Below are 27,189 nucleotides of genomic sequence, written 5' to 3' on the forward strand. Positions count from 1 at the left end.
TTCATTAACTTTACCATCCTGTAACTTCGCCAAACTTTAACTTCGCCAAACTTTAACTTCGCCAAAACCTTAACTTCGCCAAAACCCTAAAATTTTAGCGACAACTTCGCCAAAACGGCTATTCGGCCAAAAACATATCAGAAACGGGCCAGAAACACCAAAACGCAGATCTCGAACCATAGCCTAAGAGCCTGAGGCTCTGATACCACTTGTAAGTCCCCCCAGGGCGTTGGTGATCGATACGAGATCCGCACGATTTCTAGGAGTGTGGAATCCTCCTAGACTCGTTTATGGTGTTGTAGACGAAGAACACGATTACACACAAACAAATACACGAATGGGATAAAACGAATCTGCAGATCCTTCATATAATAATCATAACACATTACATACCGAACACGAAAACAAATGACGGCCGACCCGAGGTGAGCTCTACCTCGGGTCTGCCCACTAGACTTGCCCTCTCTCTTACTCTCTAAACAATTTAACAGAACACAACATACTCTCTCTTTTCTAGATCAACAACCTTAATCCTAAACATAACACACACATATATATAGATAATATCTTCGCGGGCTTGGGCTTGGGCCTCAAGGTGAAGTTATTCCTAACTTCACCAACAGGTGAAGTTATTTCTAACTTCACCAACACGTGAAGTTGTATTAACTTTACCAACACGTGAAGTTGTTCTAACTTCACCAACACGTGAAGTTGGCTCCCTCAACAACTTCACCCAACTAGTCGGAATTGCATAGCGACTGTCACAAAATGCACCAACATACTTCCCCTTGACCGTTGCTCTCAATTCTAACAAACACTAAAGATCATCTGTTACAAAACATGCACCAACATACGTGCAATATCCGAATATCGTTCACGTACCTACAAGCATTCATTCATAACCTCGATAACTATCACACATATCATATATGGCTTACACTTACCACCTAAGGTAAGTGTATTAACTATTCACATCGAGTATGCATACAGCCCCGAAAACATAACAAGGAAATGGGGCTAGAAACTCACCTGGGTCCGATTCCTTTCAGAGTTAATGGTAACTCTTTTCCTTATGACAAGGAAATGGGGCTAGAAACTCACCTGGGTCCGATTCCTTTCAGAGTTAATGGTAACTCCTTTCCTTAATTGGGCACGGATAACTATATAACAATTACATGTTTCAATTAACTAGCCCTATCCATATCATATTTCTAGGTTATTGCAACCCCTAGCTATAAGGGTCCGGGGGCAGAGCCCTTGGTAACAGTGTTCTAGGGGCGGCGGCCCCTAGCGGGGTCCAATGGGCATAGCCCTTGGCTAGGGTTAATAAGCCTTTACTAAAACCGTCATCAGAAAGATGAAGTTCAATTATTTAATCCAATGAAATCTTCATTTTAAACGTTACCTTTCATAATTAATTAATTACTTATCTTTAGTTCATACATCATAAAAGTCCATATATATCGTTTACGTTCGTATACGTTGTTTATCTTTCGTTTGTTTTATAAAATCAGTTCATCGTATAAGTCTTGCTAGAATGTAAGTTAGTTTGGCGCATAATTCCTTTTCCAACGTGTAAGTCATCCAGCGTATAAGTTGTCCTTAACGTATAAGTCTTACCAGCGTATAAGTGCTTCCAGCGCATAAGTCATACTTATACATCACACATGCATACATACAATCCATATACATATACGTGGTGTACACATATACGTTATATGCATTTACACAGATACAAATACTTACATGTTGATCCTACATACACGTTGTGTATACTTACACGTTGGTAACACTTTTGCGCTACATACATACACGTTGCTCATATACATATACGCTACATTCAAACTTATGCGCTACGTATACATATACGACCGCATACTTATACGCTGTAGCTCAGCTCTCGTTTCCGCGTTTTTAGGGTTTTTTTCGATTCTGGCGCCGTCAGCCGCCGTTAACCACCATGGTTGGTCAGGGTTTGATCGTTTATGACCCAGGTAGCTTCAGGGTGTCCAGATCTGAGCTAAGGTGGCCCTTAAGCTCTTTTTTGGTTGATTAAACACCCTAATAAAGCTAGATCTAGATCTAAATGGCTCATACGGCATCACGAGGATGCGGTCTCGGGTTCTAATATGTAGGGTCAGCTGAGATAAATGATTTCTTACCTTTGGTTAGTCTTGAATCGTTGAAAGGATTAGTGTAGAGAGTATTTGGCTTAAGTGTGTGTTTTTGATGGTGTAGGCTATGGTGTAGAGATGGATGGAAATGGAAAGGATTAAGGTTTAAGCGGTATTTATACTCCTTAAACCCATGGACTTTAGGCCCATATTTCCTTTTTAGTCTATAATTAATTAATGCCCACCATCCCTATTATCTTATTATTTGATTACTATCTCCACTAACTCAAATTAATTCCTCCAACGAAATTAATATATTAATATTATTCTAGGAAATTTCGGGAGGTTACATGAATCTGTCTTATTATATAGTTGGAGTCTTCCACATCAACGCATATAAGGAGTGGCCATAGGAAAGATCGGCGATAAAGTACCCCGTTTTGCAATTGAAAATTTAGCGCCTTGTGTCTGATCATTTGAGATGTTGATTTGCCTTCTAGGAGTGTTCCGGGTGACAAATATGCAACAATTGGAGTAATCCATGATTCAACTCCCGTATGTATGACTAATACTTGAAGTTGAGGGACTGATGGGTGATCAAGAACTTTAAAGCGGATGTCTTTAGCAAAATGCTCAAAGTTCGTTGAAGCCAACTTACTTAAGGCATCTGCAGAATTGTTTTCACTTCTTTTAATATAAATGAGTTTACAAGATGTAAATTGAAGTATGAGTTCTTTTGCTTGAGATAAATATGAGGCCATCACTTCATTTTTGGCTTCACAAGAACCATTAATTTGCCCCGCGATCAACATTGAATTGAAACGTGCTTCCAAATGTTAAGCCCAAGTTTTTTAGCAATCCACAATCCTTCCAGGAACGCTTCATACTCTGCTTCGTTTTTGGTGCATTTGAAATCTAAATTGATGGCATAAGTAAACTCGTGATATTTGGATTGACCAAGCTTAGACCCGCACCAGATCCCTCACCACTTGGCGTACCATACGTGAATAATGACCACACTTGATCTTGTTCTGGGGGTGTAGGAATTTGTTATTCAATCAAACATTCCACTTCTTTGTGTTGTGGGACCTCTGTAATAAAGTCTGCTAATATTTGTTTCTTAATTGCAGGTCTTGGATAATAATCGATTATGTGTTCACCCAACTCGTGGCCCACTTTTCCAACCTTCCAGATAACTTAAGTTTGCTTAAAACACTTTTCAACTTATAACCCGTCAAAACGTTGATCGGATGGCTTTGAAAATACCTGCAGAGGCGTCTGGCTGTGTAAGCTAAAGCTAAGACCAGTTTCTCAAGCATAGAATACATTCTTTCAGCGTCTGTCAATGTTCTGCTAACCTAATAAATGGGTGTTTGAACAGTCTTCCTATCTGTTAGCAACACTGCTGCAATGGCGATGTCTGACGCTGAAAGATACAAAGTTAGTAGTTCTCCCAGCTGAGGCGCGGACAGCATAGATAATTCCATTAAAAATTTCTTGACCTGCATAAACGCTTGTTCAGCTTCCACGGTCCACTTGAAGTGTGTTTTTTTCAAAAAAAATTCGTAACGTTGACACAAAGGGGAAAAATTTAGCCGCATGATTGGCTAGAAACCTGTTCAGGGCTACCAATATTCCGTTCAACGATTGTACTTCCTTGAGAGAAGACAGTGAAGGCATGCGGGTGATTGCTTGGACTTTTTCTTGGTTAGCTTTGAAACCCACGCCAGTAACTATGACACCCAAAATTTTCCTTCCTCCATCCCAAAAGAACACCTGTCGGGATTCAGTTTCATGTTAATCTTCTTCAAAGTGCTTAATGTTTCTTCAATATCCCTCAGCATTTGATCTTCTTCAACACTTTTTATCACCAAATCATCCATGTAAACTTCCAAATTATGCCCAATTTGAATCTTGAAGGTTTCATCCATCAACCGCTGATATGTTGCACCCGCATTTTTCAACCCAAAGGGCATCATTTTGTAACAAAATGTGCCTTGATCAATTCAAAATGCAGTCTTATCCTCTTCTCCAGCCGCCATGTGTATCTGGAGATATTCCTTATATGCATCAACAAAACATTTGAAATTAAACGGTGCAACCCCGTCAACCTTGAATTAATTTCAGGTAAGGGATAACAATCTTTTGGACATGCATTGTTCAAGTCTTTAATGTCAATACACATATGCCATGTTCCATTGCTTTTGGGGACAATAACTGGATTTTCCACCCATGTTTGATACCGAATTTCTCTGATAATCCCAGCGTTTAACAAATCTTGTACCTGCTCATTCATTGCCTTCATCTGATCAGGACCCATCTTTCGTTTAAATTGAACTTTTCAGGCCCAAGAGGCTGTGAATTTTTTGAGTAGGATTCAGTGTGTCGTACATGGAACATCTTCAGCTCCTAGGTCCCATAGCTTCGTTTTTAGTAGATTGGCTTTGCTATTCAAAAGGGGGTTGCGGCGCAGCTTGTTACCCGTTTGCCTGCTACTTTGTTGTAATCGCTTTGTAGTAACTAATCAGATTATAATATTAAGGGAAAGATGAAACATAAATTGGATGATTAAAAAAAAGAATTGTATGAATATCACATTTACGTATACTTTTTGATCCCTCTCTTTCGTTTTCATGCTCAAACTTCTTATCCGTCACCACTCTTTCGTTTCATCATGCAAATCACTGACTCTCACATTCTCTACCACTATTATAATAATTAATGTTGATACATTTTAATTAGAATGGATCTTGAATGTAAGAAGGTGATCCCAAGACTTTGACTTTGAACACCATATTCATTACCATAAAGATAAGATAAAGTGTGAACTGATGTATCTACTTCTTCACGACCGCAGCAATATGAATCTTGTCTTGGTAAATTCTTGTAAGGACAACATAAATATCTCGTAACTTACACAACTTTATCTTTTACCTATCTTTTAACTGCAAATTTCATTAACATAAACCAAAACCCTTCCTACCAAGATGGTAGCAAGGGCCGGTACCAAACACAAAACCGGATACAATTACACAACCAAGTATTTCCACTTATCACAAATCTAGATTGATTCAATTCGTCCTATTTTTTATCAACAAGATACTCAAACCCTTTATGTCTCCAAGCACTTTAGCGATCTTTACCGGCTTGTTTTCGACAATGAACTCATTTCGGACCTTCCATAAATACCAAATGGCCACCATAAGAATGGAGTGAACCATTTTGCTTTTATGCCCCACCTTCGAAATCTGTTTAGCTGCTTAAAATAATTCTTGAACTTTTTTTAACATTGAATGGCTGAATATTGCACCACCTTCCAATTCTTTGCCACACCACATTCGCGAAATAGCATGTTGTAAAAATATGGTCCACCGAATCCCCTGACGCCAAACAATTACTACACATATCTAGACCAAAAACTATTTTTCTTTTTATCAAATTATCGCTTATTGGTAGACGGTCCTGAAGTGCCCGCCAAACAATTGTATTCACCTTCATTGGAACCCAACTGTTCCACTGTAAAATGCTCTTAGGACAAGACGGGTCAACTTTATCTTTTACCTAGTAAGAGCATTTGCAGCCAGTCCCCCATCCATACATAGCTATAATTACACTAAAAAACACTACATTTCTCTCCTGTTCAATTAAATAATAATTTTTTTATACTTTTATCATAACAGTTTTATCTCTCTTCTAATCACAACCACTCCAACAAATATTAAAAGATAAATAGGGGCAAACAAAGTTTCTTCAAATTTACAAAGGAGTAAAGTGTCATTTTCGTCCTTGTGGTTTGGCAAATAATGCGAATTTAATCAAAAAAAATTATTTTTTTCATATAGACCCTCCATGTTTCACAGTTCCTGCCAATTACATCCAAATCACTAACTCTGTTAAATTTAATCGTTAAGTCAGGGGTAGACATGTATTTTCACTATTTATTTATTATAATACTTATTTTAGTGAATTGCGATTTTCGTCCTTGTGGTTTGTCCAAATCTGCGGTTTTAGTCCAATAGTTTCAAGTTTGCAATTTTCGTACTTGTCTCATTTCCCTTGCAATCAAACCTGAATTTATTAACCTCGTTAATTTTGGTCGTTAATCCATTTGTGTGCTCCTCACGTGACAACCAGTTTTGTCGTTTCTCTCCCTAAATAAACTTCAGTCCTAATTCGCAAGCCCCTCCACGTGAGGGGCTGGGGTGTATTTGGGAAAAAAGGGAAAAAAAACAAGGAACAAAACTGCTCCTCACGTGAAGGGCACACTGATGGGTTTATCGACCAGACTTAATGATATTAGGGAATTCGGGTTTAATTGCAAGTGAAATGAAGCCATAGGGAAGAAAATTGCGAATTTGAAATTACTGGACTAAAATTGCAAATTTGGACAAACTAGAGGGACGAAATCCGCAGTTCATTAAAATAAGTATTATAATAAAGAAATGGTGAAAAGACATGTCTACCCCTGATTTAACGATTAAATTTAACGTGGTTAGTAACTTGAATGTAATTGGCAAGAACTGGGAAACGTGGAGGGTCCATATGCAAAAAAATAAACTTTTTGGACTAAATTCGCATTATTTGCCAAACCACATGGACGAAAATGGCACTTTACTCTTTACAAAAAGTTAATGCATTTTCTCTCTCTATCTTAAAATTTGCATTTATAACCACTCATAACCACATTCTATAATTTGTAAAACTCATTAACATAATAATTTTAAAAGATGGGTTGAGAATGATCTAACATAATTGTAGATCCAATAATGAGCAAGACATCTTTAAATACTATTAAAGCAAAACATTTTCTCCACATGCCTTTCTACTAGGCTGTCCACATAAGCAATCCAGTCAGCAAATTTCCATTCTCATATTCTCTATTATGCAGCCACGTGTCCTCTCTATTATGCTGCCACGTGTCCTGTTCACCAAACACCCAAAAAAACTTATTTAAACCTTAAGATTTTTCACCCTAATCATTTTAATCTCTCTCTCTCGTCTTACTAACTCCACCATCTTCTATATTCCGGTAATGTAGATCGGGATTAATTGTTTTCCGGTAATGTTATATATTATACTCTAATGGCCAACAACGTTATATGATTTTCCGGCAAGGTTATATCTTTTTCCGGTAAAGTTTTCTGATAAGATTTTATATTGATTTTAATTGTTATATGATTTTTTAATAATCTCTTTAGGTTGTATATCAAAATCCAAGATTGAATTGATATTTTGTAATAATCCCTAAGTCACACCCCGACTTAGGGCCTAGGCATGTGACCAAAAGTTGGTACATGTTTTGTAAATATATCAGATTTTATGGGTTAATTTTAGCTGGAGACTTTTTGTTTGAATATAATATTAATTTACATTGAAAATTTACTTGAGAATTAAATACCCAAGTATTCGTTTACAAAGTATGTATTCATATTACAAGGATTTAGTTTATCAAAAACGGAGCCATCTCGTAACGCGCTTCTATCTTCATAAGACTCCAATCCTTGCTATTGCTACTTATGCTTAATTACCTGCAATGGGTTGGAAAAATACGTCAGCTATATGCTGGTGAACACGTTATGACAATATAAAACATTTGAATGACATTACAATACAAATATAGTTTTCTCGACAAGCTCAGCGGAAGCATTTCTACTTCCGGTATATGTATCACTGCCCTACACACACAAATATCCCCAAGCCACGTAGCCCTTAATGGGAAACCAATTATGACTGTTAGCCTGCGGCCACGTAGCCTTTGACTGATTAGGCTAAACAGTTATGTTTGGATCCAGACAAATGTGTATTCGGCATGAGTTGATTTTATTCTCTACTTTGTATTATAATGTTTTAGAGATCACATAATCTCATGTAAACGTTGACAGACTCGTTAAGACAAACACCCGTTCATCTTATCGAGTATAAATATGTTTTGACTGATTGTAAAAGGTTAACGTATTCACATGTACCGTCGGTGTTGGAAACCTTGACTGATTGATTGAGAATGATATTTAACCTATACATAATAGGTTCGTATAAATATCTGAATGGTGTTTTGATTAAGCTATGATTGCTAAGCTTAACCTTGAAATCGTTTATCTTTGATTGTGAATGAAAACACTTTATTTTTATCTGACGTTTGATGTAGCATGCTTTGGCTTAATAGGTTATAACACGTTGGTAATTTTCTACAGGTAAGTAAACGGGTCCCTCGGTTGATTGGGATTTGTACGAATTACTTTACCTTAGGCAAGAAACTTACTACTAGTGATATTACCCTTACAGTTACTATATGCCCGTCAAAATGTATCTTTGGTTAACATTACTTTGTTATGAAGTAACGTTTATAAAAACTTGTTTATGAATGTGAATGTTTACAAAATACTTTTAAGGTTAAAGGCCATAGCCTCGATTAATTGACTAAGCTATAATTTGAATAACTTAAACGTAACTCCTACCTTAGTATGGATACTTAGAATGATAATAAGAAAAAGGTAGGATCTGGATCTACTCGCTTATGTGATTGATACTTGATTATGACTTTGTTTCTAGCACAAACTTCGAGAAAATGGGAAAATGGCAAGTCGGCTCGTCTCGGCTATTGGACACAATTCCCTATGCTTATGTGTGTGAGATTGAGTGTGTTTTGGGATGAAAATGGGTTATGCCCGTTACCCCCTTTTATGGGCGAATTTTGGTACCTATCGCGATACGCGATGGGTTTCTTTTTAGCCCGTCGCGTATCGCGACGCCACAATTTGACGCCGCCTTATCTGGTGGTGACACGTGGCCTATCATATCGTGCCACGTGTTGACACATGGTTGGACACGTGTCCTTGCTACTGAGCCTCGTTATCGCGCTACGCGATGATCTTATGGGTTGAGTCATCGCGTATCGCTACGCCGCCCAAAATTGGGTCTTTGTGCCAGTCCATAGCGCTATGTGATGGGCTTCATACCTGCCCATCGCGTATCGCGATGGCTGAAGATTTTAGATTTTTACATTTTTGGTCCCTATACTGTATAAGTTAGTTATTTTGGTAAATTCTTTATAGGGTTAAAGACGCGGTGTTACATTTTCTTATAATCTTTTTAGGTTCTATATCAAAATCGAAGATACAATGGAGATTTCCCTATTTCGTTTTTCCGGTAGCGCGATTCAAATATTCCGGTTATCAATTAGAACATTTTGTAAATCAGTTGTTTAACATTACATAACATGTAGCATTACCACGACTATTTTTTTTTGTTTCTAAAATGACTATAATTTTGAATTTTAAATTCCAAATTTAAGTTAAAGTTGAAATTTGTAAATGGTTGATCAATATTCCATAACGTCTAAACTTACCATCATTACAATTTATTATTTTCTAAAACGATTTGATTTAAAAAGTTTAAATTTCCAAATTTAAATTAAAGTTAATTTTTTTATATAATTGTTGGTCAAACGTTTAAGTTGGTCAAACATTTTAAAATTGTCTGGTCAAACATTAAAGTTGAGTTTAAGTTGAACTTTTAAATGACTGATTAAACAAACATTCATAATGTCTAAAATTACCATCACTAAAATTTATTATTTCTAAAACGATGTAATTTAAAATTTATAAATTTCCAAATTTAAATTAAAGTTGAATTTTATAAATTACTGGTCAAACATTTCATAACATGTAACATTACCACGGTTAAAATTTAGTATTTGCAAAACGAATATTAATATTTAATTTTCTGATTTCAGGTTATGTTCCCAACTTGATATAGCTAATTTCATAGGTTGAAGATTTGTTGATTTAATATCTTATTTTTTGTTTAATATTGATGTATATTTTGGTTATTATTCATGTATTTATGTATTTTTCACAATTCATATAATTTATTTGATTGTTATATAATCAATCATATATAGTTGTTGGTTTTGTCCATTTATATATTTTAGTCAGATGCGATGCATTAAAGAAAAATTTATTTGTATCTTATATTTATCTATTTATTAATGATAATCTCTATAATTTATAATAATTATTATAAGTTTAGTAATTTTGTTATTATTAATTTATTTCCTTTTCTAATTAGTTGTTACATCTTATTTTGACAGAAATAATAACATTTACACCTTACCATTTTTATATTTCAATATCTCTAACTTAAAACATTATTCTGTTATTATATTGTAAGATACGTTATATTTTCTATATATAACCAATGACGTTATATATGAAAAAACCCAATAAATAAGTTATAAACTTTCCATGATTTTAATTACAAGATTTGCAATATAATAATTTATTGCAAATAAGCATTTACATTATATTTTCTATATTTAATGTATTTCCATGATTTTAATTACATAAATACAATAATAAAGTTTCCATGATTTTCACTTATTTTCATATTTCCATGATTTTCATTATTGGTCAAGTTTTATTTAAAAGTTTATTCAAAAGTTTCTTGTATTAAGTGAAGTTCCTTTGGTGTTTTACAATTTTATACTATCTATATATTATTTCTGATTAATATTAAATGTATTTTATTAATATAATTGTTTATTAAGTATTAATTTTTATTTGGTTAGTTTCTTGATATGGTAACCATTATTAAATTAAAAATGTAATAACCAACATTTTAGTCACGTAAATAATTGCAAATTAATTACCTCTAATTCAATTTATTACAGTTGATTTTTGTTTAAAGATATTTAAGGTAATTAATTAATTTTAGAAGTCAATTAAATTATTAACGTTTTCCAAAAAACCCAAGTGATTATGGAAATCAAATTTAATTATTTAAACTAAAATTTATTTTAATTACACTAATAATATTGTTACAGAGATTTTTGTATTTTAAGAATGATTTCAAATATTGACTTGCCTAACTATCATTTGACAAAAATAATATAATCATAATTAATGATATTATATTTTGCCAACTTCAAAACAATTTATACTTTTTATATATGTAAATCGTTTGAATTTATGTGTTTGCGATATATGTTGACCACTAATTAATTTATTAGTTATGACGTCTTTGACCATAACACTTTCTTTGTTTTACAAATAAAATTATTTGATAAATATATGTGAACATTAGCTCCATGTGATAGCAAAAAAGTAATCAAACAGATTAGAGTTTAATACCAAGTTTATAACCAATAATGTATATATATAAACGTAGGAATGAATGAATATATACCAATTACGTTGTTCTGTTAGATAAATTTATAAATGTTACTTTTATGTTTTACTTGCATATTATATATGTAGATTATGAAAATTGACAAGGTTTTGTTGTCTAAATCATAGTATAGGTAGATATGTATGTTTATTTAAACTTTTGTAATTGTTTTTAACATATATATGAATCCATTTTGTTTATAATATATTAATTGTATTAGAATTGTACTTTTAATTTCAAATGATGCAATTATCATTTAATTAATATTTGAATAATTTTTCATTACGCATAAATATCAAGATTAATGTATACAATTGAAAAAAGAATTATATAATGAAATTGATTTTAAATAAAGTAACGATATTAACAATTACTGTATGTTTTTTCTTTCTATATCTTTTTTATTAATATTTTGTAATATGTTACTTTTATTTAATAGCAATATTTGTCATTTATAGTATGTTTGGATTGCTAAATGACAATTATTTGAACATTCGCAGACCAATTCCATTGAAGTTGTCTTCATCTCTTGATGAAGAGTTTTTGAAAGCAACATATTTCTATAATATTTGCGGGATTTGCACAATAATCTTGGTAATTTGCTGGTTATATTTTTTAAAGTTTCCTATTTATCTCTTATAACCTATTGTATTAATATTAATAATTAGTTTATTATTTTGTCAGCCGAAAAGTATCATCTTGCTCGGAACATATTTGTGTTGGTTGAATATGTTGTCTATATTTATATGATTTGTTGATATGTTTTTCCACCCGTGTGCAACACAGGCTAGAGGTGTGCAAATTAACCGTCATAACCGTTAACCGAACCATAACCGACATAACCGAACCGATTTCAACCGACATAACCAGTAGGTCGGTGTATTGAATTTTTGAAAACCGCCATTTACGAGTCGATTTTGGTTATAGATAATTTCAAACCCGCCATAACCGAACTGCCCCATTTATAAGATTCTCAACATTATGGAGTATAATTAGAAGACGTTGTTGATAATTTGGTAAAAATTAAAGAAAATAAACTAATAATGCTCTCATTTTCTTACTATATAATTTAATTTTACCAAAAAGTTAATCCATTTAATTTTTAATTATTCTGTATGGTAACTTTTGTTTTTGTGTATAGGCCGTGACTCTAATTGGCTATTATTATTTCGTATGTAAAAGATGATAATTAACCAAACAATGAAGTACTTATTAGATTTTTAAAATAAATGAAATAAAGGCATTTGGTCCATGAAAGTAGTAAAAATGTTGGAGAAACGGCGTAAATGAATTAATATTGACAGTTGTTTCTTTCTTTATTTTATTTTATTTTATTTTGAGCTTCTTCTTCATTACATTACATTACATTAACTTAAGCACGCTGTCATTTATCATTCCTCTTTAACTTAAGCTTCATCATCATCATCATCATATTCATATTCATATGTTTCTTTTATTATTGCAGGAAGGAATCATTGGATCTAAAAGGCAGCCCCTTTTTCGGTCATCAATTCCTGCTACTATTACTATAGGTAGGTAGGTGCCGTATAATTAACCTAACTCTCATTTACTTGCTTAAGCTTCCCTTCACATGTTTAATTGCTGAAATTGATTAGCCAATTGTCTGTCTAGTTAGAATGTGTGCGTTTATGAGAATGTTGGACTGATTAATTGTGGATTTTGGATGCTAATGCGTTGAATTCTGCGTTTTTACATTATATTCAGTAATTTGCTTCTGATTCGGAAGAAGATATTTCACTTATAATATTTCATTTGCATTTTAACTTTTATATTCTCTATTTTCCTTTTTTTTTTGTTTTAATGTTCTATCATCATACTGACACACTATGCAGTCAATATCGGTTGTCTCTCCCCATGTGAAAATCTATGTCACCGGTTTTTCCGATATCAGTGTTTTAACTCTTAATTGTCAATTGTTAGTGTTTTAAGTCTAATCACTTCCTTCTTGCTATAATTGTTAGTGTTTTGCAAAACGTGAAGTTCTTAATAGTAGGAGACTATACTGAATTGTTAGTATCAAATTGCTATATATATTAATTCTGCATGATATTAAAATTACCGATATCGGTCTAACTGGAGAGAGTGAACATCAAGTTCATGTTGCATCTCCTCGCTAAATGCCTATAGACCAATATTTACGCACTTGTGATTATGTTGTGAACCTTATATATATATATATATATATATATATATATATATATATATATATATATATATATATATATATATATATATCTTCATTGACATGTTAATACACATTTCAGGGAAGTTAAAACAACAGTATGTCTGTTTCTATGAGAGATTTGGATCCAGCTTTCCAAGGAGCTGGACAAAAAGCGTATCCTCTGTTCTTTCATATATCAAATTGATAATTTAAAATCTATATTTCAGTTATCATGAATATTCTCTCTTGTTTTTTTCTTAAACTATTTATAGAGGAATCGAAGTGTGGCGCATTGAGAATTTTAAGCCGGTGCCTGTTCCACAGTCTTCTTATGGCAAGTTTTTTACAGGGGACTCCTATGTTATTTTGAAGGTTTGTTATTTCTTCCTTTTGTATAATTGTTTTATTATGTTAAAAAAGCTTTTTTGCACTTGAATACTTGATCTTTTGTATCAACACCTATTGGAGCATTACTGTGTATCAATCTATTGTGAAGTGCCCTGACTTAAAAAATTACATTAGCGGGTAATCATCAACATGTTATTTGAGTGAATTTGAGAATCTCACATGACCACTAGAACAGTCTCATCTTTAAGAATTCTCGTGTTATAAGTGATGCCAATAAATACTATTTTTTGTTGTGAGTTAAAGTCTCACAAGAATGTACCGAAATGAAGTAAGCATATAAAAACAGAGGAAGCAATAAACATAAGTGATTATAGTATTGTATTTCATTTTATCATATTTCTAACATATGTTCTATTTTTTTCTCATTTATCATTGTTACTAAGTCACACATTTTCATTTCTGTTTTCAGACTATTGCTTTGAAAAGCGGTGCGTTACGTCATGACATTCATTATTGGCTAGGTAAAGATACAAGCCAGGTGTGTTTCCAATTGAATAACTTTATTCATGAGTTCCACTAGACAAGGCCTTGTTCATGTTCATCCGTTAAGTTAAGCTTTTATCGGATAAGAAAATGGTTCACGAACAGCTAACGAAGGAAATTTCTTGTTCATGTTTGTTCATTAAGAAAATAAACTTGGTCGTGAACGGTTCACGAACACAAACAATGTTTTATTTGATTTAGCTAACCAAGAATGGTCAGTGACAATGGTTTGGTCCGGCTACCAAGTTTGTATTGGTGTTTTTTTAACATTCATATTCATATTCACTTAATACTCATATATATTTTTGTTTTATAGTTACTAATTACTAATTCTGCTTAAATCTATATGATATGATTAGAAAAGTCTCTAAAAAGTCTTGAAAACCATTAATGAACGAACATAAACAACGAGCGTTAATGAACATTAACGAATGTAAACGAACACATTATAGAATGTTCAGGGACAAAGTTGAACGAACATAGCCTCTGTTTGGTTCATTCATTTAGTTATTCAAACGAAATTCCTTGTGCATGTTCGTTCATTTATAAAACGAACGGACATAAATGAACTTCCTGCCAAATAGTCCACGAACAGTTCGGTTCGTTTACAGCCCTAAGTTCCAGAATGTCATAATGTTTTAACTTGATTGAATTTGGTTACAGGATGAAGCTGGAGCAGCAGCACTGAAGACAGTTGAACTTGATGCAGCTCTTGGAGGACGTGCAGTTCAATATCGTGAAGTACAAGGACATGAAACTGAGAGATTCTTATCTTACTTTAAACCATGCATCATACCTAAAGAAGGTGGGACCGCATCTGGTTTCAAACATGTTGAATCTGAGGAGTATAAGATCTGCATGTTTACTTGTCAAGGAAAACATGTAGTTCATGTAAAAGAGGCAAGTTTGTATTCTTAACTATCCATCATCACAAATTGTCGGTTTAGAATTTTCAGCATTTTAATTTTAGTTTATTGGGATTTGGGTTTAGGTTCCTTTTGCTCGTTCCTCACTCAATCATGATGATATCTTTATCTTGGATACCGCCAATAAGATATTCCAGTTTAATGGTTCCAATTCATGCATTCAAGAAAGGGCTAAAGCACTAGAGGTTGTGCAGCATATTAAAGATACTTATCATGATGGGAAGTGTGACATAGCTACTGTTGGTAAGTGGATATTATGTTGGTACTTAAATAGTTAAGATCTGAATGATCTTTACAATTGAAGTTTTACTTATGTTTTTTGTTTGGATAGAGGATGGAAAATTGATGTCTGATGCTGAAACCGGTGAGTTTTGGGGTTCCTTTGGTGGCTTTGCTCCACTTCCAAGGAAAACAGCAACAGATGATGCCAAACATGCTGATGCTCTTCCAACTCAACTATTCTGGTAATTTGCTCATATATGCTTTAGTAGTTTTGCAGCATATAGTATTTAATGCTCACATTCTTTGAGCAAAGCTATGAACAGCGAAAAATAGGAGCAACCGGGTCAGCTTAGAGTGGGACAGATGGTGTCAATTCAACTTTGAAAATTTCCCGTTGTAGTTTTTTGTTTCGAGTTTTATTTTTCTTTTTCTGTTTTGGTTCCGGTTTGTATTTTCTTTCTTCTTGTTTGTTCGGCTTCTAGCTTCTGGCTAGAAGGTTCCCTTTGTTTTCTTTATATACGAGCCTTTCAAAAACAAAATAAATAATTAAAATAAAATATATATTTTAAAATGGAATGTATGATGGTTTCACATTTGTTTGTTATATTGAAGTGTCGAGAAGGGGCAAACAGAACCTGTTTCTTCTGATTCCTTAACAAAGAACCTGCTGGATACAAATAAGTGCTATCTTTTGGATTGTGGGGCTGAAATATACGTATGGATGGGGAGAAATACATCTCTTGATGAAAGAAAAACTGCAAGTGGAGCTGCAGAAGTATAGCATAATTCCTTTTTCTTTTACACTTCTTACATTGATATACATATTACATAATATAATATTCACCTATCATTGTTTACCTCAATTTGTAGGAATACCTGCGAAGCCAGGACAGACTAAAGTCTCATATCATCCGACTGATTGAAAATTTTGAAACTGTAACTTTCCGGTCAAAGTTTGACTCTTGGCCTCAATCTGCTGAGGTGGCTGTCTCTGAGGATGGTAGAGGCAAGGTGGCTGGTTAGTAATTACACGCTTTACAATTTTTATTTACATAGTATTAATGGAAAGTTAAATATGTGATTATCACTTCCCTCATTGGTTGGTTGTTTTAGCACTTTTAAAGCGCCAAGGTGTCAATGTGAAGGGTCTACTTAAAGCTGCTCCAGTAAAAGAGGAACCTCAACCATATATTGATTGCACTGGAAACTTACAGGTAATCTTGTAGTATGTGTAGGTCTGTAAACGAACCGAACATTCAGTGAACTGTTCATTAACCATTTGGCAGGATGTTCGTTCATTTAATTAGCGGACGAACATGAACAAAACTTTTTGTTCATTTAGTTAAACGAACGAACGTGAACACATGTCTCGGTCTATCATTTATGTTCATGAACGTTTGTTTACGTTAATTTATACTCGTGAACATTCGTTCGTTTGAATTCATAATGAATGTTCAATATTGTTAGTTAATATATTCATTCAAATGTTTTTGGCCATTACAAGTTTGTTTACTTGTAATAACTTTTTAGACCCAACATGTTGTTCTTCACATTACTTTTAAACTGGTTTTAGCCAGGGTATGTCATTCATCTATGTCCAGTTATGTTTGTTTGTTTACGCTTGTAACCGTTTATACTATTAACGGACATAAACGAACACAAACATGTTTTTTTTAATGAACAAACACAAACAAAAAAAGAAAACCCCGTTCATTTAATTGTTCGTGTTCGATCATTTGTTCGGTTAATGTTAAACGAACGAACATGAACATTCTCTGTTCTTGTTCTTTGGATTCGTTTACAAGCCTAAATATGTGATCTAACTATTGTTTTTATCCCAGAAAAGAACAATAATGTGCATAACGGATCGGTTTTAATTGCAGGTTTGGCGTGTAAATGGTCAAGAGAAGACTCTTCTTCCCATTTCTGATCAGTCAAAGTTTTGCAGTGGAGAATGTTATATTTTCCAGTATAATTACTCCGGAGAAGATCAAGAAGAATGCCTTATTGGGACATGGATTGGAAAGCAAAGTGTTGAGGTACTACTCCCATTATCTGATTCTATGTATATAACAGAATTAGATTCATATTATAGTTATATCTACATTGAGTTGCAGGTAGAGCGGAATTCAGCTACGTCACATGCAAACAAAATGGTTGAGTCACTCAAATTTACGGCTTCTCAGGTTGTTTACTTTAATCATGATTTTAGTTATTTAGTAGTATCGCGTGTCTGTTTTTAACTTCACCATGTATTTGAACTGATGATTTGGTTTCATGGGTTTTAGCTGCAAGTTTATGAAGGAAGTGAACCCATCCTATTCTTTGCAATCTTTCAGAGCTTTCTGGTTCTTAAGGTGTGTTTCAACTCACATGCTATAATAAACAAAAACATAAAAAAAATTAAGTCTATATAAATTTTCAGGGTGGTCATAGTGATGGATACAAGACTTTTATATCAGAGAAGGATCTTCCTGATGGCACTTACAAAGAAGACGGGATTGCATTATTTCGAGTTCAAGGCTCCGGACCTGATAACATGCAAGCAATCCAAGTCGAACCCGTAAGTTTATTTTTGATTATTCATTATGAAGTTTACTTATACACCTGCAGATTTTTAGTTAACTTTTAATTGGCTTAGGTGGCATCATCTTTGAACTCCTCCTACTGCTACATACTACACAATGGTTCTTCAGTCTTTACATGGATTGGGAATCTTAGAACTCCTGAAATAGAGGAACTTGTTGAGAGGCAACTGGATGTGATAAAGGTTTGAACTTTTCTCTTTAGTGATGCTGTTTGTTTGACCAGGTCAAAATTTGCTATTATTTACATGTTATGCACCATACTTGCAGCCAAATATGCAGTCCAAGTTACAAAAAGAGGGTTCAGAATCTGAACAATTTTGGGAAATTTTAGGCGGAAAATCTGAATACCCGAGTCAAAAGATTGCAAGAGTTGCCGAGAGTGATCCCCATTTGTTCTCATGCACATTTTTGAAAGGTAAAAGCAACTAACTTTTGCCAATTTCAAGCCGAATCCTTTTACTTGCAAGAAACATACTGAATTGTTTTTCTCTTTCATTGCTTGTTGCTGGCGTTGTCAGGAGATCTGAAGGTGTGTATCACCTAATCTTTTTCCCTTCATTTCTTATTTTCCTCTTTGATCACATTTTATGTGTTTTTTTTTACTTTTTTATGTAGGTCACTGAGATTTACAACTTTAGTCAAGACGATTTGATGACTGAAGATATATTTATTCTTGATTGTCACTCAAGCATCTTTGTTTGGGTAGGTCAACAGGTTGACCAGAAACTGAAAACACAAGCATTAGTTATTGGCGAGGTATATGCTTGTGCCTTTACTTTACATCCATTATTTCATTTTTCTCCATATAATAATATACTTGCAAATTTAACAGAAATTCCTAAAACACGATTTTCTTCTCGAGAAATTATCTCTTCAAACTCCAATATATATCATATCAGAAGGAAGCGAGCCAGAGTTCTTCACACATTTCTTCACATGGGATGCAGCCAAATCTTCAGTAAGTAATCAACTTAAAGTTATAGGCTAAATATATAATTTAATTATTAATTATAGTTTTGATATGTTAATATGTTATATGGTTGCAGATGCATGGAAACTCGTTTCAAAGGAAACTATCTATACTAAAAAACAGAGGTCGTCCAACTTTGAGTAACGTAAGTCACGTTTTCCGTAGTGTTTTCTTTCTCTAGCATGCAGTCTAATAAAACACCTGTTATATTATTAGAAACCAAAAAGGCGAACACCGGTAGCACATGTAGGAAGGTCAGTTACAACCGAAAAACCGCAGCGTGCAAGAAGTGTGTCGTTTAGCCCCGAAAGGGTTCGTGTTAGAGGCAGATCACCAGCCTTTAATGCTCTTGTTTCCGCATTTGAGAATCCGAGTGCAAGGAATCTTTCGACACCCCCGCCCCAAGTCAGGAAGCCTTATCCAAAATCTGATTCCTCAAATGGTGCTTCACGGCCCACTGCTATTGCATCATTATCCGCCACTTTTGAACAACCTCCACGAGAACCCCTCATGCCCCGATCCATCAAACGTAAGATTTTTGTGTTTATTATTTTTTGTTTTGGGTGTGCTTTTGTTTGAAGTTGTAAAAATCGAAAGCATTTATTCTTTATCCAAAAATTAAAAACCAATTATAACATCTAATTAGTTTCAAAACTCAAGTCCTAACAACAAATTACTAGGGGTGTGCATTGGTCGGTTTTGGGCTCAAAGCTTCAAACTGAACCAATAACCAAAAGTTCGGTTTTTGAGATTTTGAAAACCGTTGGTTTGAGTACGGTTCGGTTATGGTATTTTTGGTTTTGCCATTTGGGCTTGAAACTTTGGACCAAAAAGGAAATTGGCCCAAAGTAATGAATTTTGGCTTAACTCTTTTTGTTAGTGTTAGTTGTATTTAGTTATAATTAGGGTTTTAGCCCATATAGTTGGCTAAAGCCCATGGGCCTTTTATGGGTTGATAGCTAGGGTTTATTTGTGTATAAATAGATGTAGTTGTTTATGTATTTCTCACACCTTCAAGTAATAAACATTACTTTCACTACAACCATCTTCTTTACATGGTATCAGAGCTACGGCTCTCGATCCAAACCCTAGCCGCGATCTGACCCGAACCTGAGTCTGACCAGCCGTCACCAGCAGCCTTCAGATCTGAAACAAGCTCCTGCCTTGTTGTTCAGTCCTGTCACGAAATCTTTTCTTTTTTTTTTCTCTTTTCGACCATGAAACTGTTGTTCACTGACGAGCACTGTTCACACGGAATCACTGTTCACTGGTACTGTTCATCGCGGGAAACACTGTTCATGCCGGAAAACACTGTTCACGCCGGAAATTACTGTTCACGCCGGATGACTGGGAATCGGGGTATTTTTTCATGGGTGATTGATTCTGGAGCCACACATCACATGACTGGGAATCGGGGTATTTTTTCTAGTCTTCAAAATGTTTCCCATGCACCGGTACGTCTTGCCGATGGATCTTCATGTCCCGTTCTCGGCATAGGATCCATCAGTAACTCGGAAAACCTAAAACTGTCTTCTATCCTATTTGTTCCTAAATTTCCTACCAGTCTTTGTTCAGTGAGTCAGATTACCAAACAAAACAACTGTTCTGTGACATTTTACCCAACTCACTGCGTTTTTCATGAACTAGGAACAAATCGGGTAATTGGTACTGGTTTTGAATCAGGAGGTCTCTATCGTATATCCCCGTTTTCGCATCCTGTAGCAAACTTATGTGATTCCGCTGTCAGGGAGGCTCACTGTCGGTTAGGTCATCCCTCTACAGCGGTTCTGAGGCAAATGCGACCAGATTTACCACTTTCGTCTTTTAATTTTCATTGTGAGTCGTGTCAACTTGGTAAACATACCAGGCGTCCCTATCCCCCTAGGGTGCCCAATCGAGTCAGTTCTTGTTTTGAACTGTTGCATTCTGATGTATGGGGTCCTTGCCCTATCAAATCTACGTTGGGTTTTGAATATTTTATTACCTTTATTGATGACTATTCTCGCACTACTTGGGTTTATTTGTTGAAATCTCGTAGTGAGGTATTTTCCATATTTCGAGAATTTAATGCTTATGTTCAAAACCAATTTAACACCACCATTAAAACTTTACGATCTGATAATGCTAAAGAATATTTTTCCACCGACTTTTCTTCATACTTAAAAACCAACGGCATTATTCATGAATCATCGTGTGCTTATACATCTCAACAAAATGGTGTGTCCGAACGCAAAAATCGTCACATATTGGATGTTGCTCGCACAATCATGATCCAATCACGTGTTCCTCATCGTTTTTGGGGAGATGCCGTTCTCACTGCCACATATCTGATTAACCGCATGCCCTCAACCGTTCTTCATGGTAAAACACCGTTTTCTGTACTATTTCCCAACGATGATCCATTTCCTCTCGCACCTAAAGTATTTGGTTGCGTCGCCTATGTTCATGACCATAGTCCAAAAACCATCAAACTTGATCCTCGAGCCATTCGTTGTGTCTTTCTTGGTTACTCACGGGTTCAAAAAGGGTATCGATGCTATAGTCCATCACTTCACCGATACTTTACCAGTGCCGATGTCACTTTTCAAGAGTCTCCTTACTTTCCCGAGTGTTCCACTCCTGTTTCTGACCCGTTTCCCGACCTCGATATACCCACATCTCCCTTCATCCCCACCATTCCTGTGTCAATTCCTTTTACCGATCCAATCTCTACTGATTCTGACCCACCGACAGAATCTCCGCCACTGCTTTTCACATATGCTAGGCGGGGTAGGGGTCAAACATCAGCGACTCTTGATTCACACCCTGGCCACGACCCCGAAATACCCTCTGATACTCCGTCTACATCTGAGCAATCCACACCTCTCACTAATACATCCTTACCCGATCCAACAACCTCTGATACTCCCGTTTATGATCCTCCTGGTGCCCCACTTCCCGATATACCTATTTCCTTTCGCAAGGAACCCCGGAAATGTACTCGTTACCCAATTCAGGACTATGTTGCCTACACCCACCTATCTCCTGAATCTCATGCGTACACCACTACCCTTGATTCCTACCCGATTCCCAATAATGTGACGAGCGCTCTCGCTCACCCAGGATGGAGACAGGCTATGGAAGATGAAATTGGGGCTCTAAAGTCCAATCATACATGGGATCTTGAAACACTTCCTAAAGGGAAGCGTATTGTTGGTTGTCGTTGGGTGTTTACGGTTAAACTACACCCGGATGGCTCCTTACACCGCTTAAAGGCTCGGTTGGTTGCAAAAGGGTATTCTCAGGCATATGGCATTGATTACGATGAAACCTTCTCTCCGGTTGCTAAAATGCCATCTGTCCGTATTTGTATCGCTCTTGCTGCCATTAATCATTGGCCGCTCCACCAGCTTGATGTCAAGAACGCCTTTCTTAATGGTGTTCTTGAGGAGGAGGTATATATGGAGCAGCCCCCAGGGTTCGTTGTTGAGGAGGAGGCCTCGAAAGTTTGCAGGCTACGTCGTTCTCTATATGGTCTTAAACAGTCTCCCAGGGCATGGTTTGGTCGATTCTCTAGTGTTATGGGACAGTTTGGGATGACTCGGAGTGCCTACGATCACTCTGTCTTCTTTAGACACCATAAAGGAAAGAGGATTATCGTAGTTGTTTATGTGGATGACATTATAATCACAGGTGATGACGAGGTCGGGATTATCGAACTCAAGCAGTTTCTTCAGTCTCAGTTTCAGGTCAGCGACTTAGGTCGATTGAGGTATTTCCTTGGCATAGAAGTATCCCGCTCTCCACAAGGAATACTTCTCTCCCAACGAAAGTATGTTCTTGATATGTTAACTGAATGTGGCTTACTGGGTTGTAAACCTGTTGATACCCCAATGCTTCCTACAAAGAAACTCCTCCCAAAGGAAGGAGATCCAATGAAAGATCCTGAGCGATACAGACGGTTGGTTGGTAAACTTAATTATTTAACCGTCACACGACCGGATATCTCCTTTACTGTCAGTGTTCTGAGCCAATTTATGGCTACACCATACACCGGTCACTGGGATGCTGCCCTTCGTGTCTTAAGATATCTTAAGACCTCACCTGGCTTGGGTATATTATACTCCGATCAGGGTCATTGTCGTGTAGGTGCCTTCACGGAAGAAGGAGATGGTCGGATATCAGGGTTCTCAGATGCAGATTGGGCAGGTTGTCCGATTTCTCGACGATCTACCACCGGATATTGTGTGTTTGTTGGAGGAAATCTTGTATCATGGAAGAGTAAGAAGCAACACACGGTTTCCCGGTCGAGTGCCGAATCGGAGTATAGAGCCATGGCAGATGTAACATCAGAGATGACATGGGTTCGTCGTCTTCTCAGAGAGCTCGGGGTTGTTTCTAATGACTTGATGAGGTTATACTGTGATAGTCAGTCAGCCATTCACATAGCCAAGAATCAAGTATTTCATGAGAGGACAAAACATATTGAGGTCGACTGCCACCTTATCAGAGATCGAGTAGTAGGCACACAAACTGATCCTCCTTCCATTCAACCAGTTCATGTGAAGACAAATTTTCAGCTAGCAGACATTCTAACTAAACCGCTCCGGAAAGCTCAGATAGATTTTATTTGTAACAAGTTGGGCATGATTAACATCTATGCTCCAACTTGAGGAGGAGTGTTAGTTGTATTTAGTTATAATTAGGGTTTTAGCCCATATAGTTGGCTAAAGCCCATGGGCCTTTTATGGGTTGATAGCTAGGGTTTATTTGTGTATAAATAGATGTAGTTGTTTATGTATTTCTCACACCTTCAAGTAATAAACATTACTTTCACTACAACCATCTTCTTTACAGTTAGTTAATGATTAATTGATGAGTATACATTTGGACCTAAAATATTAACATTCAAAATGAAAAATGAAAATCAATAAATTCGGTTGGTTCAGTTTTTTTATTTTTTTAATTTTTTTTTTTGTTTTATCATCTGGGCTTGAAATTTCCGAAATCATTTTTTGATAGTTAATGATTAATGGATTAATTACATTCTGGCCTAAAATATATGGGTTACACTATTTCTTACATGTTTTATAAATTACTCAACATTCACGATTAAAAATGAAAATTCCCAACATTCGGTTCGGTTTTAATCACATTCAAAACCGAAACACAACTGAAATTTGGTTTTTACAAACCTTACCGTCGGTTTTTGAGTTTTTGAAAACTGTTTAGTTTAGTTCGTTCTTTTTTTTTGTTTGGTTTTATGGTTTTACCATCTAGGCTTGAAGTTTTCAGGCCAAAAAAAGATTGCCAGAAATAATGAATTATGGCCTAAATGTTGCTGTTAATTAATTTAATTGATTATTACACATTTGGGCCTAAAATACATGGGTTACGCTATTACATTCTGATAAATTACTTTGACATTTAAATATATAAATGAAAATCCTTAAATATGGCTCAGGTCGATTTCTTCGGTTTTGATTACATTAAAGCTGGAAACTAAACTGAAATTTCTATTTTACAAAATAATATTGCCAAACTGTCTGTTATTGGGTTTGGTTTTATGAAACTTGTTACTATCTTGACATGTATACAGCTCGGCCCAAATCACCACCAAAGTCCGAGTCAAATTCCAAGGAAAACATGTTGACCAGTAAGATAGAAACCTTGACCATACAAGAAGATGTTAAAGAAAATGAAGTTGAAGATGAGGAAGGGCTCACTTTGTACCCGTATGAACGCCTTACAACAGTATCCACCGACCCTGCTGCAGATATTGATGTAACCAAACGAGAGGTAATGTTTTTGGAAGCTTTGTATTAAATAAAATATATAGTTTTATTATTAGTTTAATTAAAAATTTTGTGCAGACATATGTGTCTTCGGCTGAGTTCAGAGAGAAATTTGGAATGACCAAAGAAGCCTTCTACAAGCTGCCAAAATGGAAGCAAAATAAACTGAAAATGGCACTTAAGCTGTTCTGAGTTCTATTCTGCCTGAATTGCAAATTTGTATGTTTTTTATTACAAATTTGTGTGTTCTATGGTACGTTTTTATTAAGTGTCAGTTGCATGGTCAGTTTTTGGTTGTGAGCTTGCATTTTTGGTTGTTTTCTTCTTTCAATTATTTGATTATTTTGAATTTAGTTGAGTTATAGGGTTTGCGGAAGCCGACCTATTTTAGATTGTATTTACTCTGAGATAGAGGCGTGTACAGGACAAACAAATGTAAAACCTGTCTTAAGTTAATAGTAAATGGTGTGATTTTTTACTTTATATGCATAATTTTGGTTTTATTTTGTCTTTTTAATTAGAATGATGGTATTTTATTTCTTTTGTATTTGTCACCATCAACAATCACAAGCACCTAGTATCGTGGCACTTGTTGACCAAGAATTTAACGTCACGCAACCCGTGTGTTGGAACAGTGTCAATGGTAAACCATCCGTCAAACACGGACCGTGAGTGTAGGATAATTTTGCCCGAACTTGTTAAATGCTGGTGGTGTGAAATAAAGGTGAAGTGATGCTGTTGTTGAGTGATTCCCTTGCAAGTTGCAAACTCAATTGTCTTTTTATGGGTATTTTCTTACTTCAACATCAAGAGGAAAATGGCCTAAAATATACAATTTTTTAAAAGAGATAAAAGTAAGAGGGCTAATCGGGCCAAATCCATGAACCTGCTAGGCTGTCCTAGCAATCTAGCATGATGCGTTTAACTAAACGTGTTTACGAGTTTTGCCCGATCTTGTATAGAATAACCCGAAGTCATGAATTTTATGTTAGGTTTGTGTTGTGTTAAAGTAGCTCTATACATCACCCACCACTAGAGGTGCACATCCTAACCGGTTAGTAACCGGTCCAACTCTAACCGGTTACTAACCGATCCTAACCGCCGGTTAGTAACCGGTTTATATATTTGATTTCAAAACCGGTTATAAACCGGTTAACCGGTCAAAACCGCTTCTCCAGCCGGTCAAAACCGGTTATTAACCTAACCGAAAACCGGTATAACCGGTTAGTACCCTTAAAAAAAAACCGGTTATCAAAAAAACCGGTTATATGTTAACCGGTTAACCGATTTGTGCACCTCTACCCACCACCAACGTCATTTGAATAATACCGGCCACGATAGTTCACCTCCAAAGTCCAATCTAAACAAAAAACATGTTTAGTGACATCAAATTATTGTCACCATTGTTAATAGCAATTCTTGCTTTTGTAACACCAAAATATAGGTGATCAAATCGGGTTGGTCAAAGGAACCGGAACCGGTTCAGAACCGGTTCCATTAGTCAACATCACTGTTTAAACCGGTTCCATGGTCGAACCGGTTAGGGAACCGAACCGGTTCCCCAACCCTCGGACCCGGAACCGGTGGAACCGGTTCTGACCGGTTCCTAAACCGGTTCTTACACTGTAACCGGTTCCAACCGGTTACAGTGTAAAATATTATTTTTTTTTCGTTTTTCGTTTCCGCTGCTTGTGTAGGTGATTATTTGTGTTCTTCTGATTTCTGAAGAGGCTCATGCTACTTTTGTTGTTCACCCACAGAGCAATGGTAAACAACATATTGAACTTAATGCTATGAGTGTCAGCGTGTTTGAATTGATTAGTCTGTATCGTGTATCGTGTAATGGTGAACTTAAATCTGTATCGTGTTACATTTGTTGAGTTTGCTATGTATTATAGTCTTTTGGCTTACGCAAGTCAAATGCTGAATTATAATCAAGAGCGGTGTTATACGATTCGTATTTGTATAACATGTTAAATAAAAAAAACAATTAACATAAAATTCATTTTATTTACTTTAAGAAGTTCAAAAAAAAAAGGTTACATGTTTTAAAGTATTCAAAAACAAATTAACAAAACATTAAACTTATAAATATAAAGTTGTGACATATTATTTCTAGAAAAGCCTTCTTGTTCGTCGTAATTATTGAGTGGCGACTTATTCATCAGAATTACTTGTAGAAACGCCTTCTTGTTCGTCGTGCACTCGAACATCAAGTGGTGTTTCGTCTTCCAGAGTGGTTACGTGTTGAACACGATCGATTGAGTCCAAGTGATCCTTCAAGCAAATGCACATCTCCACCGACTCCGAATTCAGTCTTTTTCTTCTCACCGATATTACATTTGTAAAGTTTC

General features: G+C 35.4%; 2 protein-coding genes across 2 annotated transcripts in view; both read left to right on the forward strand.

The window, feature by feature from the left end:
* LOC143628655 (uncharacterized) overlaps positions 1–27,189 on the forward strand; it is a 190,931-nt gene that overhangs the window by 138,727 nt on the left and 25,015 nt on the right. The window lies entirely within an intron of this gene.
* Positions 13,569–25,233, forward strand: LOC143628653 (villin-4-like). The gene is made up of 22 exons (XM_077098185.1): positions 13,569–13,638; positions 13,737–13,836; positions 14,282–14,350; positions 15,019–15,255; positions 15,347–15,524; positions 15,613–15,745; positions 16,116–16,278; positions 16,374–16,521; positions 16,617–16,717; positions 17,387–17,542; positions 17,621–17,689; positions 17,792–17,860; positions 17,929–18,066; positions 18,145–18,273; positions 18,359–18,506; positions 18,610–18,620; positions 18,707–18,847; positions 18,924–19,049; positions 19,138–19,206; positions 19,278–19,590; positions 24,640–24,839; positions 24,914–25,233. Exons 1-22 carry the CDS (start codon positions 13,583–13,585, stop codon positions 25,025–25,027), a joined length of 2,868 nt encoding a protein of 955 aa, XP_076954300.1. The 5' UTR covers positions 13,569–13,582; the 3' UTR covers positions 25,028–25,233.

This window comes from Bidens hawaiensis, unplaced genomic scaffold, assembly GCF_021521415.1.
Source record: "Bidens hawaiensis isolate Kalapana, Puna unplaced genomic scaffold, B.hawaiensis_p1.1 tig00005035_1, whole genome shotgun sequence".
Classification (NCBI taxonomy): Eukaryota; Viridiplantae; Streptophyta; class Magnoliopsida; order Asterales; family Asteraceae; genus Bidens; species Bidens hawaiensis.

What these genes read in the sequence shown, in the direction of transcription:
- LOC143628653 (XM_077098185.1), top strand. Translation starts at nt 13,583, where the DNA reads ATGTCTGTTTCTATGAGAGATTTGGATCCAGCTTTCCAAGGAGCTGGA. An exon ending in ATGTAGTTCATGTAAAAGAG is followed by an intron (nt 15,256 to 15,346) that starts GCAAGTTTGTAT and finishes ATTTGGGTTTAG; the next exon opens with GTTCCTTTTGCTCGTTCCTC. An exon ending in TTGATGTAACCAAACGAGAG is followed by an intron (nt 24,840 to 24,913) that starts GTAATGTTTTTG and finishes AATTTTGTGCAG; the next exon opens with ACATATGTGTCTTCGGCTGA.